The 20124-nt window shown below is 39.2% G+C and overlaps 2 protein-coding genes across 6 annotated transcripts in view; one reads left to right on the top strand and one right to left on the bottom strand.

The window, feature by feature from the left end:
- Positions 1–11917, bottom strand: part of MTRR (5-methyltetrahydrofolate-homocysteine methyltransferase reductase) — a 28260-nt gene extending 16343 nt beyond the window's left edge. Inside the window, exons 1-5 of one of the 5 annotated variants that reach the window (XM_041411786.1) lie at positions 11774–11917; positions 10838–10971; positions 7855–8016; positions 3621–3774; positions 411–528 (exon numbers count right to left, since the gene is read on the bottom strand). In XM_041411786.1, coding sequence (XP_041267720.1) covers positions 411–528; positions 3621–3774; positions 7855–7998 — 416 coding nt within the window. In that variant the 5' untranslated portion in view covers positions 7999–8016; positions 10838–10971; positions 11774–11917. Of the gene's footprint in view, positions 1–410; positions 529–3620; positions 3775–7854; positions 8017–10837; positions 10972–11710 lie in introns of those variants that run through there. The other 4 variants (XM_041411788.1, XM_041411789.1, XM_041411790.1 and 1 more) reach the window with 4 other exon arrangements.
- Positions 11918–11938: 21 nt separating this feature from the next.
- On the top strand, positions 11939–19107 carry FASTKD3 (FAST kinase domains 3). Its single transcript, XM_041411792.1, has 7 exons — positions 11939–11972; positions 12316–13776; positions 14865–14950; positions 15371–15533; positions 16553–16622; positions 17942–18056; positions 18824–19107. The coding sequence occupies exons 2-7, from the start codon at positions 12345–12347 to the stop codon at positions 18920–18922; spliced, it is 1965 nt and encodes a 654-aa protein (XP_041267726.1). The 5' UTR covers positions 11939–11972; positions 12316–12344; the 3' UTR covers positions 18923–19107.
- Positions 19108–20124: the final 1017 nt, after the last annotated feature.

The following is a 20124-nucleotide window of genomic DNA, read 5'->3' as shown; positions in this document are numbered from 1 at the left end:
AGAACAGCAAAACAGGGAGTTGTTTTCTTACATAATTTCTCTACAGCAAAGAGAGAAATCTTCTTACATAATTACTCTAAAGTGATCCTCTGCCCAATCCCAAAAGAGAAAAAAGAAACAAAAAAAAGAAATAAGAAACTACATTTTCAAACCCCTCTACTCACTCTTATTTCATTTTTAAAACTGCTAAATACTATTTTTCCAGGCATTACAGGTATTTCCTCACACTTTAAAAATGGAGTTTTACTTAATGGCAATTAAAAGGTGTACTGTGCTCAGGCAGAACTAATTTCTATGAGGTGCTGAGTATCCAGCTTCAATGAACTTCAAACAGTTTAGAACATTTAGCCAAATGCCTACACAAATATTGCATCATGAAGAAATAAAATCCAAACCTATTCTGCTCTTACCCTACACAGTCATCTGCCAATCCTGTGTCATAGAAGTGCTGGGCACCAAGTTCTTGAAGTCGTCGGTCTACTGTCCTTCCACCATTACAAAAGAACATGTACTCTGAATCTCCCAGACCTGGCAAATTCAAGGAAAGAGGAATCGTGTCAACCAGGCAGCTCCCAGGCTACACAAAGTCAGGACAGACTTTCCTTGCAGGCAATCAGAAGAATCAGGTATGTTGGAACAAGTCCACAAGAGGGCACCAAGGTGATCAGAGGGATGGAGCACCACTCCTAGGAGGAAAGGCTGACATAATTGAGTTTGTTCAGCCTTGAAAAGAGAAAGCTTTGGAGTGACCCAATTGTGGCCTTCCAGTACCTGAAGGAAGCCTGCAAGAAAGACATGGGGGATTTTTACAAGGACATGTGGTTGACAGGACAAGAAGGAATGGCTTCAAACTGAGAGTAGGTTTAGATTGGATATTAGAAATTCTTTGTTGTGAAGGTGGTGAGGCACTGACACAGGTTGCCTAAAGACGTTGTGGATGCCTCATCCCTGAAGTGTTCAAGGTCACATTGGACGGGACTTTGAGCAATGTGGTCTAGTGGAAGGCGTCCCTGCGACAGCAGGGGTTGGAACTGGATGATCTTAAAGGCCCCACCCAAAAAGGCCTTCTATGATTCTGTGATAAATACAATTGTGATCTCTAGATATACTTAAAACACTTGCATTAGTAAGTGTATTATTCAGAAGCTACATTGAAACACACATACATGTATATGAATTTCAAACAAAACTGTGTTTGTCTCAAAATAGGGCTGAAAATCTCCTTCTTCCCAAACGTAAGATAAAGAATACTCTGAAAATACTTTGCTTTCAATATTTCACTAAAAGCAGAAGAATACTGCTTTTAGTTTGAGGTTTTTAATACATACAAAATTCCTCTAACAGGAAAAATATAAGGAACTGAAAACTGATAAACTACCAAAATAAATGATCTTTCAGGATTAAGTTGTTAATAATGTCAGCAACATGAGAGAGTATTAAAAGAAATTTTAAAATATTAGAAACTTGGGGGAAAATAAAGGATCAAACATAGCAGTGATTTTAAACAAGAAGAAAGCTGAAACATCTGCATGAGGGATTTTAGTCCAGCAACCTCCTGTGCAGGAATCAAAGATTTCTTTGCAGATCTTGTTTCACCTGCACTGGGTTTTCTGCTCCTCAACTGCTGTGAAGCTGGTTTAGGTGAAGATGCTCTTTGTTACCAGCTGAAAAGTCAGAGCACTCAGGAGGCTATGCCCATGGAAGACCCAAGATTTTAAGAGGTCAACCAAATCATTGACCCACCCCACAAAAATGATGAATCATCCTTTAGAGATGCTTGCCCAGCAATCCTAAAGACCACTGGTTTTAGGTCCATCTTCATGAATTCTCTAAGTCATCCACACCACTGGTTCACTATTGCCATTGTAATTTTTCACAGCCTGACCCTTTCTTGTGTGCAATTTTAAACCACTGGATCTGTATTATTTCCACTTGTGCTGGTTTTGGCTGGAATAGTGTTAGTTTTCCTCAACATAGCTAGTATGGGGCTGTATTTTGGATTTGTGCTGGGAACAGTGTTGATAACTCAGGGATGTTTGGTATTGCTGAGCAGCACTTACACACAGCCAAGGCCCCTCCCCTCCCCTCTCCCCACCAGCGAGGGTGCTGGGGGTGCACAAAGTGAGCACAGCTGGGACAAATGACCCTAACAGAACGACCAAAGGGACATCCCATGCCACATGGCATCATGCTCAGCAGATAAAGCTGGAAAAAGAAGAGGGAAGGGGAGGACATATGCAGTGTTGGCATTTATTTTCCCAAATCACTGCTACGTGTGATGGAGCTCTGCTTTGCTGGAGATGGCTGAAACACCTGCCTGCCCACGGGGAAGGGTGAATTAATTCCTTGTTTTGCTTTAATTATGTTCATGGCTTTTGCCTTCCCTATTAAACTGTCATTATCTCAACCCACGAGTGTAATCACTTTTACCCTTCCTATTCACTCCTCCATCCCACCAGGGAGGGTTGGGGGAAGGCGAGAGCAGCTGGGTGGGGCTTGGTTTCTGGCTGTGGTTAAACCATGATGCCGCCTAATAATGGAGCATTCCCCTCTCCTTTTAACAGCTTTTTTTTTTCCTTTGAAGAGGACTTTTGATTTCTCTCAAGTACAGAACTCAGAGCAAACATTTAATTGGACCAATTTAGATGGACACCATGAATGTATTTTAAGACTGATAACTTGTTAAATTTGAATCACATTGCAATTTAGACACCATAATAATTCCTGCCATAATAAAATTCAGGGTTAATACAATACTTACCTTTATACATACACATATGTATGTAGTCAGCTAAGAAAAAACCTGCCCATTTCACAAACTGTTATGTGTAACTAGGCAACAGCATAACAGCTTCTCAAAATGCCACATGATTAGGATGCATATAGTTCAGACTTCCACATTATATACCCAGTAGAAATTTCCTTCTAATGGGTCCCTTCCTTATTAGAAACGTAGACGTTTCCTCACTCCCATATATCAAATAAAACTTGTCAGGTAAAAATAACCTAGGTTTAAATAGACATTTCTGGAGTTTGTTTATAAATGAAATTTGAAAACTGAACAAACTAACCTTACAATCAGCTCAAGATATATAATGTATTTTGCCAAATCTGTATTTTGCTTATCCATCTTTAAGCTGAAGGTACATGCATTCTCTTGATGAGTACAACATTCAAAACAAAAGTATTATTGCAAATTTAAAGGGATGGGAAGATTTAAGGTTTTTACTTTTAAGAACATTGTATACTGCCTTTCCCTCTGTAGAGAAAAATGCCCAGTGACTCGCACAGCCAAGTAAACTAATCTAGTTTACTAATCTTTGTAGAGACTTGACATGAAATTTACATTTCAAACAGCTATAGATAGCTTACATCATATAGCTTTTATGCAGAGAGAAAATTAAGCTATAAAAAATTACATTGGTAGCTTACATTCAGATAATTTTTGCGATGTTTTGCCTTTATTGCTCATAGAGGACATTGCATAAAATTGCTGTTTATAAAAATAAATGTTTTATAAGCACTTAAAAAGCCCAAACCACCTATTCAGAAATAAAAAAAATATAAAAATTACTCACTGACAGACAAGTTCTGCAATAATATAGAAAATACTAAGTCACCTAGCAATCCATACTGGAGATGTGCGAAATGGTCAGGAGGCAAAGTCTTGTCTTGAATTCTCTTCACAAACTTGCGGGCAGTGTCTGGTGGGTCTCCTGTCCCAGTAGTGGAAATAACAATAACTACAGGATCCTTTTCTGTTTCCAGGTTATACTACAAGCAATAGAACAAGTTAAGTTACAAGGTGCCATTTGATACATAATTGTGGCGTTAGATACTCTATCTCCCACTTTTCTTCTTCCCAAGAGTACACAAAACCCATTTAATCTCATTTTAACTATATTAAGCCACAGAAAGTCTTTCAAGTAATTACAAGTAATTTTGGGGATGCCACTTATGATCATATTTGGGATTTTCAAGACCAGATTTGATAAAGCCCTGAAGAACCTGCTCTGACCTCAACTGACCTTACTGCAAGATGACATCATAAAGCTTCTCCCAACCTGAAATATCCTATGATCCCATATACAATGTCCAAGGGCAGCATTTTGAGCTAGTATATACATGAAGAATACTTCATAACTGCACTCAGACAGCTTAAATACACAGTCCTAATAGTATTTTATTTGTCAAGTGGAAAAAGTATTATTGTATATATAAACACAGTCACACAGACAAAATCCTCATGATTTCACACAGATAAGTGGGGTATGGCCATACAAAGTGAAAGGATAATTTCCAAGTTCCATTAAGTATCATTTGGTCCTGTCTAGTAACTTCCATGTTACAGACTCATAGTATCACAGAATTAACTAGGTTAGAAAAGACCTTTGAGATCACCAACCCAAAAAAACCTCTGGTGCTTTTGGGGAAACTAAGGTAGCTCTGAAGAGTGACAATCAGACACTGTGCTCTACAGTCTGATTAATTCTGGCCCATTCACCCTGCCCCAAATTCACTTGTCTCTCCTTTGCTAATATTGGTCTCACACATTTCTCAGAGTTTCATGGGGCTACTCCCATTATATCAGCTTGACAAGAACTGCCTGTAGTAGGGACTGTGTGTCAGCTCCATAAATTCAGATCTCACGCAAACATTTATTACTCCTAATTAAAAAGCCCTTAGAGTCTTTGACTATCCCATCTCTAGCAGGCTGCAGCACTGTGCCAATGTGCTGTTGGTTGGGTCACCTGCACAAATGGCTCTCACAGCACCCCTATGGCCTATGGGCAGTGATCTCTGTGAAACATAGCTCAGTCCAGTGCTTGGGAGCGACCTCTGGAGACCACTTAGTCCCAGCCATGCCCCAAGCACAACTACCAGTCAGCGCTGCACACGGTCAGCTATAACTGGCTGAATTTTGAAAACTTCTAAGGGTAGAGATTTCCCTTTTCTGGGAAGTTTCTTCCATGCAGAACTTCTCAATCAGTGTCAAATCTGAGTTTATCAGGTAGCACCCAATGGATTTGGCCTGCTGTTGTCCAGTTTGGCTCACACAGGCTGCTATTAGAGCACTCCTTAGCCTCCTTTTTGCCATAATAACCTAAGCTCCTTCTACTGCTCCCTGTGGGCTGCAGCTTAAATCATCTCCCAGCACTCTAAGTTTAATAAAAATAACAGGACTATGATAAAATAGATTGCAAGAGGTGCTGTGTTTCACTCAGAGCAGTTTCAAGACTACAATTTAAAACTCCAGATTTTGAGAAGTTATGTTCTAAACACCTCCCTCAACAAATTACTCAAACTTTATCTCCTTGTCAAGCCATGGAAAAAATTACCTGACATCTACAACTAAAAAAGGCTAGGAATACATAGAAACAAACTAAAGTGGTTTTGCTTTTGGCAATGCTTCCAAATCTTTCCTGAAGAAGCTAAAAGCAGTTGCATGGTAAACTTAAACTACTACATGTCCTGCCTTTGACAGTGGCCTACAGCAGAGGCCTAAAGAAGCAGAAGGAAACAGAGTAAACATGCAAGGATATTCCCAGGGCACTCTGCCAGACTTCAATGAGTTGCGGCCCAGGAACCTTCCAAACACAGCTTCTGTCTTTTACAAGTTCAGGCAAACTCCAAGTGTTCACAAAATTCTAAGACTTTCATAACTGAACTCTAAGTTGTACAAAAAAAGGCCTTAAGGGTCCTATTGCAATAAGAACTCATTTTCAAAACTTCCACAGCTGATTTGATAACATAGACCCACAGCTTCTGCAGTGCATTGCCACAGGTGACTACCACATTTACAAAGAAAAGCAAATTCTTGAAATAAAGAAATTAAGGGTCTACTGGTATCACATGAGAATACACACTAAAATGAGCTCCATTAAAAAACCAAAAAAGGCACAAGCTCAGGAAGTATGAAGTGGTGTATTGGAACAGAGGAATGATTAGTTCACTAAGTTCTTGCTTACTCCACTGCAGATTTTTGTCTGCAAACTTAGAACCCTTCTGAAAACCAAACATTTGGTGACACAGGTTCTGCAATAATTTGTGTCAAGTACCACAAGGTCTTCTACATTACCAAACCAACAAGAACCCAACACAACTACACAATTTTTACTCTACCTTCCACTTCCTCCTATATCCTTTGTTTCAGGTTTGTCTCATTCTTTCTCTTTCCTTCAAACGTTCTCCTCAGCTGAGGACAGCAATGCCACACAAGAGCAGTGAGCAGCCTGCTCAAGCTGTGCATGGTTGTTGAAAGAAGAGGATGGGACCAAACAGCCAGGTTTGGCTCATCCAGAATAATACATATCATGACAAATGTACTTATGCAGATAATTCATCCAAGGCTGACTACACACACTGTGAACCAAGATGATCTCCATTTAGCCTCCCATTTTTTACTGCCCCTCACTTCACTTCATTTCAGTCTTCAGAAAACGTAATCACCATAACCAACTACACATTTATGACCTTATCTCACCCCTGGGACTGTAGGTGAGAGACTACTTGGAAAAAACCAGTCTTCCTGAGCAGTATTTGACCATTCACTTTTGAATGGCAAGAATTACTAATACTGGCTCTGTAACCACCTATTCCATCCACAGACCTTCACAAGGTCTAAAAATGCCCAAAAGCTACATAAAGACAGACTTTCTAACTGACAAGTAGGGGGGAAAAACAAGAAGCTTATCTGTGACAAGATTTACAAAGCTGCAGAAGTTACTTTTTTCCTCAGTGCCAATTGTGAGATTCTCAATTCATAATTAATTTGCAGCTCTGAATTGTCTTGCCAAATTTGGCAAAATACATTTATTTAAGAGGCAGGCCAATAACAGGGCTAGAAATGTTCTGACTATCACTTTCCTGAAACCAATCTCCAAACCTGTCAAATGCAGAAGAAATTAAATGCAAGAATATAAGGAGAATCTTCACATTCCCTGCTGGCTGCATAAAAGTCTCTTTCTAACACTCAGCTACACACTTAGTGCACATTAATTCAAAATGTCTCACATTTTCAAGTGCATGAAAAAACTCTTTTACATGTTATTTTCTCCTCATCTCATATGAAATACCAGGCTATCAAGTTTTGATTGTTTGTTTTTTATATGTTTTTGTTTGAGGGCATACAGTTGAGAGTACTTTGTGAAGGAAATTACAGTCCATAATGCTTTCAGTTACAGAACTAAGTTTTCACATTCTTACTCTTGGATAACAGCAAGTAATAAAAAGCCACTTCCTTGTCCCAGCCAAGCATTTTATTTTGTTCTAGAACATAACTTGAAGTGAGTCCTGTGGGAACTGAAATGAGTGCACATGCTAAGCAACACAAGAAGACCCATAAAAGCTCTGGGCCATGCTGGAGCCCACAGTTAACACAACACAGAACATCAATGCAACAAAAGCAAAAAAACCAACCAAACAAAAACCACAACAAAAAAACCACAAAAACCAACCAAAAAAAAAAAAAAAAACCACACAGAAAAAACAAGGAAAAAAAGCATAATTTCTAATAACAGACCTGACCTGTAAATACAGAATTCATTCACAACTGCATACATAAAAAGTTCTCAAGAAACCACTGAATCATTGTTAAAAGAGAGATAAAGACATATTAATTTACAGTTCTAGTAAGAAAAATCACAAGATGTATCTTTGGCAGAAGACTATTAAACAACTGTGAGTCCTGGTTGAAATTACTGATTCACAAAGAACAAGATTTTGACACTAGATGGGGCTTTTTAGGTGGGCGCATCTGCTAGCCTTCATGGTATCAAGAGCAACCACTCTAGCATGAGAAGAAGAATTCAGTTCTTCAATACATATTTTTCCAAACAGCATGGAGTATCTCACCTTATCCATTTCACTTATACAGTGCATATCAGCTTCAAGTCCATGGGCACCTGCTTGCTGCCATATTTCCTCAGCTATGGCTTTTGCCTGCCCCTTTTGTGTTGCATAGAGGAGCAAAAACCTCCTTTTTGACTCACAGCACATTCTATTTTTTTAGAGAAACTGTAGGGGAAAAAAGAAGTAAAAAAGTGAATTTCTTGTAAGCAGAAAAGCAAGATTTTACTTTGCTTATGAGATTAAAAAGAGATACAGACAGCAGCATTGGTGTTTAACTTTGAAATGAGGCATGTGCTCTGAAGTGAAGCCATTTCTCACAAGCAAGCTTTGTAGATCAGGTTGCAAAGGACATGTGGTGTTGGTCCTATGTGCTGTACTGCCTTGATGCTCCAGTAATGCAACAATATCTCTGATATCAAGAATTTCGTTTGTAAGCAATATAACATGAAAATTAAATATATACTATTTTATTATATTATTATATATTTTCCATTTCAATTTAGTGACTGCTTTATTCACCTTTCCAAGCTGTCTTTGAAAACAAAACAAAACATAGACCTGGTGAAGTCAAACTACAAAGCTTGACGAAAAAAAATTAAAATTCTCAGTTTCTTCTTTTCTGAAATCAGTATTTTTTGCTGCAATGACTTTACACTTTATTGTCCACTACGTATTTTGGAGCACAAACACTGACTTCAATCTTGTATTTCAAAAGGGAACTCCTTACACAGGTGCAAACTGACCCTGAGGTTAGCTCAGTTGCTCGGAACACAATGCTAGTAACACCAAGGTGTTGGTTTTGATCCCCATATTGGTCATTCACTTTGGAGGAGCTGGACTTGATGATACTTCTGGGGCCCTGCCAATGCAGACTGTTCTGTGGTTCTGTGAACTACAGAATTGACTCTCTGGGGTTTTATTCTCCTAAAAGTAAGAAACAATCTTAGAGAAATCTGACATGGTGTCACCGAGTCCTTTGCATGCAGTATGATGAGATGCATATCCTTATCCATTTACGTGTCCCATGAAAATTTAAATGCACGTAGTTTTATTCCATTATTTTGACACAGAGAACACCACAGATTTAACTTCAGGGAGCAGTAAATAAGAGAGAGAAGCAGTATGTCTCTAGAGTGGATATTACAAATTAATTTCTTGTCAATATTTTGTCATTTCTAAGGAGATGCAGTAGAACTCAAATGCCTAGAATTAGTACTGACAAATTTTCAGTTCCCAATCTGAGGTAGCTCTCCCACTCCTGAGCCCAGTCTGCTGCACTTCACCTATTGGTTCCACACAATTTCAACTACAGAAAGCATTCAGTGTCCTAGCCAGACACACTGAGTTATGGAAACCTGGGGCTACGTAATTTGAGGTATCTCTTTTTTCTCTTTCTCCCAAGGGAAAACAAACATAGTTCAATTGTATAAGAATATTGTACTCTATAGATATGGCAGGATATTTCTCCTCACAGTACTGCAGAAGGTTTTTCCTATAGGAATTTTTTAAAGCATAATTATATATAAAAAGAAGCAAAACTAAGTGGTACATTCTTAAGAATGCCTGTATCATACATGAATTTCACGAAAAATATAATTACTAGAAAATTTTGAGGTTTTCATTGTATGTTCTTCTACTATGTTTTCCATTTTAGTTTTCACTTTAAATTAATTACATATATTATCTAAAGTTTTTAGTAATTACCTTAACAGTCGTCTTTAAAGAAATTTACTTATGTAACTGGTTTTATGTGTGTGTGTGCACAGAAGGTGCACACAACAAAGCAATGCTCAAAATGATTCTTCACCTTCCTTTTCCAAAAGAAAAAAATGTGCTAATTATGATGTTTCACATAAAATAGCGTAAATACTGTTTAAATATCCTCAAATCCCTGTAGCAATACAGATTCATCCGGGTCATGTCCTGTGTTTTCACCTAACTCTCTTGTCAGCAGGTGGCATCACCCGACCACAAATGAATAAAACCAAAATAGACAAAGCAGCGCTTCATTACTACACTCTTCCTCTTACCTCAGAAAGGGAGAAAGACCATCAGTTTCCCACAAAGACCACACCATAGCACAGAAACCTTCTATACAAGAAATGCTGAGGAGTAAGCTGCCAACATTATAGCCCAGGCATTAACAACAAGTCTGTTAGAACAAGAGTTAGCTTGGGAAACTGTTAATATTTGAGAAGCACAAAAATTTGCAAAACCAGGGGAAATGGAGAGGGAAACAAAAGGAATAGCAGCCAAGATGTGGTCTAACATGGTCAGATGCTGCCCTAACAGTGCTGTGACCTCTGCCTAGGTCAGGCAGAGCAGCCAGGATTCCTGTAAGACATTGTGAGCTTTCTACTCCAGCTAGTATAGCAACAATAAAGGGTGCAAAAAGTAGCCACACACATTTTCGGTGCATAGATGTGAACTTGGAGAGAGGTTTTTTCACTGGTGAATGGACCAGTAGATTACATATAGACAAAAATCTGGAGCAACTGCACCCCTCACAGACACATTGGAAACAAGAGAACCCACAGAGCCAGAACAGCCGATGATGCTGGAGATGCACATGCAGATCTCCTGCGACAGGGTACTGCGTGTGTATGCAACAGTGTGAATGCATCCTTGTGGCAACGGGAGAGAACATAATTAGACAATTCCTTGGAATTAGATACAGAAAGGTGTTTAAATATTTGTGGCACTTATTAACATTTTCCAGGAGCTTAGTATTATATGTGTTGCACTGTTGCTATTCATCTTAAACACATAATTCAATTAACTGACTAGTTCATTTAAATCCCTAAAAGTTAATTATGTCAACAATAGATGAATGAATTCCTTTGATCATTATTTGATCTAAACTGCACAAGTTGAAGAGTTTCACCCTGCGAACACGTCTTCTCTCTGTCATCAACCTATATAAGATCTTTGTGCACAGACTGCCAAGTGATGCTTGCTCAAAGAGAGAAAAATCAGTCATGCCTACCTGCAGATGAACAGCCACAAACCAGGAACACACTTGCTCTCAGACGAGCATGCTGCTCACACTGCTCTTGCTTTGCTGCTCTATACGCTCTTCAAAGAGGCTACGCCGCTTCCACTTACGTGATACAAGTTCAACTGGAATAAACAGGGGGAAAAAAGGTAATTCCTGAGCTGTCAAGCTTTCTGAAGAATCCCTGTAACTTTAATAGTACTACCACACCAGCAGCCTTTAACACGCTGTTGTGCTGGTAGACACATCAAAATACAACGTTTAAACTGGAAACACCACCCGTGATTCGCTGGATCACACCAGGGCTTAACAGGAAACTAAGGATGAAATTCCAAACTACAGCTCTCCTAATCCAATACTTGGAAAAGCCAGAGAGCTAACAGTCCACGGAAGGTTAGCCTTAGGGAGTCCAGCAGCTCCCTAAGCCCACGAAGCGTGGGACAATCCACGCAGGAATGCCGCTGAAGCACACGTGCCGCCCCAGCAGCGCCGCAGGCGCACGGCAATGCCAGACGCGCGCGTCACGGACCTGCTCTGTCAAACATGAACTGCGCGGCACGGACCGGACAAAAAAAGCAAGAAACTTCAGTGCACACACTGTTAATTATGTCATCAGTAGACGGATAAACTCCTCAGATCGTCATTCAACCCGAACTGCACATATGGAGGAGTTTCACCCTTCTGAAACTTAGAAGAACGTCTTCTTTCTGCCAGCAACCAGAAGAGCTTCACACACTCCTCTGCGGCTTTAACCCTCGTTGTGGGACCCTGCCTTGAGCCACGAAGCCATCCCCAAGCCTCTTTTTCAACAGCTTGCTCAGAAGCATTCAAGGGCCGAGACAAACATAAAAGCCAAACACAAACCCTCCACGCCCGCCTCCCTGCTCCGCCCGGCCCCGGTGCCGCCCGAGCGGGGAACAGGAGTACTTGCGCTGGAGGACGCGGTGCACACGGACACGAATCCCACTTCCGAAGCCAAGCGCCAGTGACAGCCCCGGCTGCGCCACTGCCCGGGCAGCGCCGCGCCGGGCCGGAGGCGGCGGCAGCGCGGGGAGGAGCGGGGCGGGCCGGGCGGAGGCGCCGGAAGGTCCCGGCAGGCGCCGCGCTGCCCGTGATGGCTGCCGAGGTGAGGCCGCCGCGGCTGCCCCGGCACGGCCGGGTGCTCCCGGGGCGGAGCGGCAGTAGGTGCTGGGGCGGAGGGGGATGGAGGGGCCGCGCCGGTGCCGCGGGGGTGGCAGGCGAAGGCTCCTATTCGTCTGCCAGTGTCCTTGCGGGAACACGGGGCACCCTGTCACACAGGGGTCGCCGCTCCTGGCATTGGCATTTCTGCTCTCTGTGCTTGTGGTCGCGGGAGATGGAGCGTACCCATCTTTCCAGCCCGCCAAAAGGATTGGGGTTGTGGTTTTATTCTGCATTTTAGTGACCCTGGTGGTGTTTTCCAGACTACATATCTATTTTTCTTCCCCTAGGCATCATTTCAGAATTCACTTGATTCAATATGGCTTTGATCAGCCGCAAAAGCTTCCAGTTGTATTCATCCAGCACACCAGCAAGCAGGTCTGCTTTGATGACCCTAAGCAAAAGGTTGAACTTCATCAGTGGGCAGCAAAAACCCCAAAACTGTAGCTCCATGGCCATGAGGATGCTGTGTGTCAAAGATAAATCTCAGTATACGTTTTGTAGGAAAAAACATGTACAACTGCAGGCGCAGCCACTTTCTGTTAATGAAGCTGTGCATCTTTGTGGAGATATGATGAACTGTACTAAATCAAATAATGTGCGGATGGATGAACAATTATTTTTCAAGAAGTTGAACAACCTTTGTACATCAAAAGAGATTTTTTATTTTCTTAGCTCTCTAGAGGTCATGTCTGATACAATGGCCTCAGGAGCCCTGCAGAAGATTTCTGAAGTTGAGGTGGATGACAATGGTCTTAAAAACCCTGGACTGTTAGAGAATGAAGTTTTCAGGGCTTTATGCTTCCAGTTTGAATTTGAATCCTCAAAACTGTCAAACACGGGGCTGCTGAATGCCTTGCAGGCTTTGATAAAACTCCGTATAGATCCGCAGAGCACGCTGATGACAAGCCTGCTTTCGGAGAGCGAGGAGCGGCTTGGCAGGGGACAGCTGACTGCTGAAAATCTGTGTGCTCTCGGAGAGAGTTTGCTTGAGTTAGAAGCCCCAAGTTGTGCGACACTGGAACAAATTGTGAACCACATACAAGAAAGAGACATTAAGAGTTGGAGTCCCAGGGAAATAGTGATGGTTTATAGGATACTGCAAGTGACTGTGAGGGAAGGGAAACAATGCCAACATTTGCTAAACAGACTGAACAGTGTCACTTCACGCACCGTTTCCCAGCTAAGCCCAAAGTCTGTGAGTGTAATACTGAATTCACTGGTGGTTCTTTGTCAGACTCAGGCAGTTCTCTTAGTCACTGCACTGTGTAAACATTCAGTGAAGCATGTTCCATATTTCACAGATCATGAACTGGTAAATGTACTGGAAGCTTTCCTATACTTTGGGCAAAAAATGCAAATTTTTACAGAGGCACTGGAAAGACATGTCCCCAAGTCCATCCGCACTATGCATCCTCAAACAGTCAGCAAGGTCATGCAGTATTGCTGCAGAAAGATGATCCTTTCAAAGCCCATCTTTGATGCAGTGTCAGAAGATTTCATTTCCAGTGCTGACAGACTTACCACTGACCAGATTGCTGCATATATTATCCCATTTGGGACTCTTAACTACCTGCCTCCAAGTGCTTCTTCCTTGTTTAGGAAGCTTGAAACTGTGCTGCATACCCGCCTGAGGCACTTTCAGCCCCACACCTTGCTGAACCTGCTACACTCGTGTGTCCTTATTCAACGTTATCCGATAAATTTCCTGCCAAAAATATTTAGTCCCTATTTTCTGCAAAAGCTTCAAGGTAAGGAGCAGAATTTCTCTTGAGATGTTCCACATTTCTTTCTATTATGGAGTTTGTCTTTTGTCGAGTACCTATTTTTTAATCAATTTAATTTGTCAAATCAGCAGTGACTGGAAAATAGTGATCAGGAGACCAAAGGCTGAAGCTTCCTTGTCACAGTTGCCATTGTCTTTCATGTATGTCATTTAGTTGGGTTTGAAAATTGCACTGTACGGTTTTGAAACACAGACTTAAATTCCTTTAAAATAATTATTTCAGCTAATTCTTCTGATTTTCTAAAAAACAGTGACCTGGTGTTCCCCACGTTTGTCCTTGTCTTATACATGATGCTAAAATATCTCCCATGTGGTAGCCTGTTCTTGGCTCTAATTATTTTAGTGCTTTTGGACACAAAACTATTATGAATAACACATAATTTTGAGGTATTCTCTATTTGGTACTAATGCATTTTTAGGGTCATTGTAGAGAGGTGTAAGCCATGCCAGAAAGATGACTGACTTAATAAGATTTCACTAAGATTGCTCTACTAATAAAATTAAGCCAAAGTTTTCAAAGTGATTAGAAGTTTTGGTCACTTAATTTTTCAACAACATGAAATACCTGAAGGAATTGATTTTTACAAAGCAGACAAATCTCCAGAAATTATTTGGTATTATCCACAACTTGCAGATTTAAAAAAAAAAAAAAAAAAAAAAAGAAACTATGAGATCCTGGGATTGTAACTTGGGGAAAAGTGATTATAAGAAGGAAATGTTTATCTAAGACTTCAACTCAAACTTATTCTTCTGTGTAGAATGCCATGCATGTTTTGGATCCTCATGTTTTTGTGAAAGAATATGACAGTTTTAACAAAGATCTTGCTATTTTGTATTTTTGTATTGATATTTCTGTAAATAATTTTCTCATTTTTCTACCTGTGTAATTTCATACTGATCTTTCTGTTAATTGAAAGAAGTACTGAGAATTTTAATGATTAAATAGCTTTTCTGCATATCATACTGAATAACTTTTCCTAACTTCTACATTATGGTTTTTGTAAAGATACTTTATGGAAGGTACACCTGAAAACCTGAATGTTGTTGTTTCAGCTCAGCCGCCTGGTCTGAACAGAGTTGTTATGTCCCAGCTAACCCAGCTTTTTCTGACTGTCACCCTGGAGTGCCCATTTTATGAGGTACAGTACATGTGAAACCTGAAGTGATGTTAACAAAAGGTGATAAGGGCATTAGGGCCCTACTTATACTTAGTTTTCTGTATTTCTCATAAAAAGCATTGGACAAACCAATTTTCCTTTATGAAAATATGGAGCATTTCTACCTTATTGAATTACTTGATATATTTGTATGAATGGAAACAGCTGTGCATTTCTCATGAACATGAAAGCATTGAAGCTTCCTGAGGATGTTCTTGTGGTTGTTTGGGTGATTTTAAGTTTTCAGCAGATCATACCTTAGACTGTAGGTCTCTATAGACCTACAGTTAGACTCAATAGACTTGGCTTTGAAATGCACAGAATACATTTTGCTATGTTAATATGAGGTAATTACAAAAATGTTATCTCCCTTTTTTGATTTGATTTTCTGTCGCTATCTAGGGTCCAAAACTCCTTTCTAAGTACCAAGTAAAGGCCTTTCCCACGCCTCAGAGTTCTCCTGATGTTCATCTCATTAAAAGGGTGAAGACAGGATTACTTTATTTACTGAAAAAAAGAATATATTTTGCATCAGAGGTATCAACACCGTATTTCTATGTAGTTGGTAAGTATAATTTCTTTAGATTAACAGAAATGTGTGTGTATGGTGCCAAAGCTATAATTTCCTTTGTGGGCAGTCTAAATTCTGCAAATACAGAAAAAGAAACTGGGATACGAATTTCTGTAAAAGATCTGAAATTTGGGAACTTTAAGTAAATAATTTTTAGAGCCAGAGAAAGGAAAGGAAAGGAAAGGAGAGAAAAGCACTGCAGATTGATATTTAGGCAGCCAGTCTGCCTTGAAAACAGCTGCTAACAGCTGCTTGTTTTCTGTGTTTTTATTATCAGCTCCTTATCTGTTAAACAATTTGTATCATGTACAGCAAAATGAGGCAAAGCCACTTGCCTGATCTCCCTGCTTTAGTGGTGAGTAGAGAAAGGAAGGTGGCCAGCTGTGAGCCCTGCTCAGCTGGGCTCCTCTCCTCTCAGCAAGAGCTGCTGACAGCACAGTCGGTGCGGTTTGTGGCTGTAAGGCAGGAGTGAGCAAAACAGAGTGTTGTGTGCAGCAGGAAATAGAAGGAAGTGATGAGAAAAATCACGTGCCCAGGAGGGGTGGATGATAATAAGATGTTGAGGGAAGGGAGTCTTGGGACACCATGGATGTCAGGGGGATTTTTAAAAAAATAAAAAAGGGGGATGATTCCAGAGTTACTCTGTGTGTCAGCTTTCATGAGGATGTTGAATCTAGTAGAGGGAGAAAGTGTGTCTCTCCCCACAGCCCTCAAAATAAATTCCAGAGACCCTAGCTAGCACAGCAAAACACCATTTAACTGTGTTGGAGTTTTGAGTGGACTTGGAATACTATTTTGTTAGCATCATGAAAGGCTGAACTGTTACTAATTATCACTCGTTTGTGTTAAGTCTATACAACTTTTGCCAGCCTCTGTGATACAAAAAAAAAAAAAAAATTGTGATAGTATTATAATTGTTTAATAAAACAACTGTGAGAAGATGAGAATTACAGTAGAAAGTTTGTTATAAGAAATGATGTTCAATGTCACTTCTTTTTTTTCACCTACACAAGATATTGAGATTAAATTAGATGAAGAAGGTTTTGTATTGCCTGCGGCCCAACTTGAAGAGGTACACAGACGGTAAGAGAATAAAAGAAACCACTAAACTAAAATGTTGATTTACACTAGGAAAGCGCATCCAGGGTGAAAACCTGGCTAAATTTTAGCTATTTGCAGTTTTGCCATTGATTTCAACAAAGTTCAGGTCTCACACTGAAACCACTGGCAGAAGGACAAAATTAACAGTCTGCTTTTTGCTCATTGTTTTGCCACCTGACTATGCAGTGTCAGACAGTTGGTTTCTTTACTCAGTGACAGTCTAAATCAAGTGATCCTTATTTGGATTATAGTAATCTATTTTGAAATTCAGTAATTCATTTTCAAATTAAAACTAAATTCTAACTGAGTGTATTTGCAAAGATTTAACAGACTTTGAGCCAGTTTGAGTTCAGAAATTTACTTCTGCAAGGACTCGTGAATAATAAGGATATTTGCTACAGATGCTGGGTTTTTTTTCATTGCAAAATACGTACGTGTTTAAAAGTATATTAAAGAAGGGTTACTTTGGGAAGCCTTGGATACAAAGTTAAGCAACCTGCCTATGTGACAATTGCAGCTGCACTGTGTGAACAAAGCAAAAGTCTTTGAAGAGGTTAGGCTTTCTCCCGTGTAATCTTCTGTTGTGGTTTAAGCTGAAACCAGCACACATTCACATAAGACTCAGAGACTAATATAGGTTCTTTCCAAGAGTCCATGCTTAAATGCTTAAGAATGAGCTCCAATGTTTTGTGTTTTTTAAGTAGTAGCTTTCATAAAGTAAATAAAGCCACAGTATGCTTAGCATACTGAAAATTTAAGCAACTTTTTAACAGTAGATATAAAAACCTTGGATTAAGTTGATGGGATTTTTATCACCCAGAAGTAAAAATATTATTATAATCCATGCTGCCAACCATGTATACTGGTTTAACTTAAAACAGATGTAGCTTAAACTCAGTTTGAACTCTAATTGATTTAACAGGTAAATTAGCAAGTTAAATACATTTAGATGCTGAAATGTTTTCTAGCCGAGGCATTCTTTCTAGGAGAATTCAAAACAGCTTACTAATCATAGCATTAAAAAAAAACTATTAACTTGCATGGTAATTTTTGTTCAGAGCAAATAAAAAAGGTTTCCAGATTCACTAAGTTTCAGGGTTTCACCTCCCACCCTTAAATTGAGTGATGTAAATTATCCTGAACTAGATAACTCCCATCCTACATCTGATTCAACGAGGTGTAAGAGGGAGGTATTGTCTCCTGCTTCTTAGGAACTGCAGTAGTTGTGGTGATTAAAGTAATTGATTTTTGTGGGTTTGTTGGGGTTTTTTTTTTGATATTACACTTATGCTTAATTTTAGAATTGCCCTGTGTGTTGATGGTCAAAATAGATTTTGTGCTCATAGTCACAATCTCTTGGGAGAAGAAGCTATTAAACAGAGACATCTTCAGTTACTTGGTTATGAAGTTGTGCAGGTAAAGTCCAAAGACAGCGATGTACTTTTGCTCTAAGAAAACAAGTAAAAAATTATTTTACAATACCTAAAATTGTAGTTTCAATTAATTCCTAAAGTAGATGTAGTCTTGTTCTCTCTATATTACATTCTTTCTGCCTAGTTTTTGCCTTTTTGAAGGTGTACAGAATTACCTTTTTCTTCCTTGAATCAATTAGTGTATTCTGTCTGTGTTTTTTGCCACATAGTTGCTGTTTGCAAGAGTACTTATCTTCTGTGATTAAGATTCAAATCTTGAATTAAAGAAATTGTTATGTAAGAGTTCATTACAATTGGAATTTTCAATCAAATACTTTATTAAAAGGTTTGGAGTTTAAAAAGAGGAGTAAAAAAAAAAGAAGTTGTTTTGTATTGTAAACAATATTTTCACAACAGAGTATAACCTTTATTTTGACTATTGAATTAATAGAGGTATATTTTTCTTGAAACATAATTGGAATGAAAGCTGTTCATTTCTTGAGATTTTATTTTCCACTTATCATTACTTATTATGTAAGCCTAACACCATAATATTTAGCTTAGTTTAAACTGTAATAAATATAACTTTTTTTTTAATAGTAATTTATCTTCAGGTAATTTATAGATCAATAGTACATTTAGGATTAAATCGTTAGTTTTAAAACAAAATAAGTATTTGATGTGTAGTTTTGCATCTGCTTAATGAACAGCAGTCTTACCCAATTGTTTATTAAAAGGTATTTTCAGCAATTGTTTCTGTTTTGTTTCCAGATTCCATTTTTTGAGATAGAAAATCTACAAAATACCACAAAAATAGCGGATTATCTACACAAAAAAATCTTTCCTTGTACATATGGACTCAGCAACTGACACTGGAGGATACTACTGGATAACAGGATGACCTTCTGTACTACAAAGTGTAAATTCTGTGCATGGAAGAAAAACTATTTTTTTCTGAGTAACTCCACCTCAGAAAATGTGAGCTTCTGAGTGTGTAACCTTCCAATATTTGGAATTGACATGTAAAGAGTAATAAAGAGCATATATTTTCTTAAGATTTGTTTCAGTATTTATTACATGTTTACAGATATAAGTTCCAGACAGTCAGTGCTGCTTTTCCCTTGTATTTTTAACTGGTTCTAATTCACAGCTGCAAACAGCCACGTGTGACTGTTGAAGGGTACTGGCCAGTCTGGATGTACAGAATATGCCTACAGAATACCTACTGATCAGGGTTCTTCTTGACAGTATAAGAAGAAATTGTGCAATTTACTTACCACTGCTCGCATAATTTCCCAAGTGTTTCATAAAAGTAAAATTTGAAATAGTTGCAGAAGCAGTATTGGCTTATTGGTTTTATTTAAGACATGCAGAGTGCTGTTCAATAAATAGCAATGCCTTACAGAAAATAAGAAAATTTTTAATAAAAAGGATTTGCTTTACTTTGTAAAGTAACAGCTGCCACAGGCTATGGACTTGTACAACTGTCTCTGTGGGGCCACCCAGTGTTCCGGACATACTCTGTTTGTGGTGTTGCCTTTGGTGGCAGTTTTAGCTAAACTGTCTAAATGGGGTCCTGTATGCACTCCAGAGTTCCTTTGGGTTACAGAAACTTACGCTTTGAAGCTCAGAAGAACCATGTCCCATGGCAGCCATTTTTTATGTATGAACAGAAATTCTGCAACTGAGAACTAGTACCTACTTTAGCCAGAACAAGTGCCCTAACTTGGGTCAGTATATTGCTTTGCAGATGATGAAGGGAAAACAGGAGAGCTTTAGTGCTGATTACATCATGTATTCTTGATGAACAGCCATCTAACACATTTCCATGTTAGCTTGTGCTTCCTCTCTGTGTGGAATTACTATTAATGACTAGCAAAGGAGAATTCCCACCATTACCTAGTTTGATTTTCACTGTTGTTTTGGTACAAAAAAGGTGGAACTTTCACATCATTGATGTTCTGTATATTTCACCAGTAGATACAGAATGTGGCCAGTTTTTCTTTCCTATAATTTGTGAGTTGCAGGTGTCTGTCAATTGCCCCAACAATCTCTGGAGATTACTGGATACA

Source organism: Onychostruthus taczanowskii, unplaced genomic scaffold, assembly GCF_017590055.1.
Source record: "Onychostruthus taczanowskii isolate IOZ18803 unplaced genomic scaffold, ASM1759005v1 scaffold37, whole genome shotgun sequence".
In the NCBI taxonomy this organism is placed as follows: Eukaryota; Metazoa; Chordata; class Aves; order Passeriformes; family Passeridae; genus Onychostruthus; species Onychostruthus taczanowskii.
The sequence above is the reverse complement of the archived record's forward strand: the minus strand, read 5'-3'. Positions and strand labels throughout refer to the sequence as shown.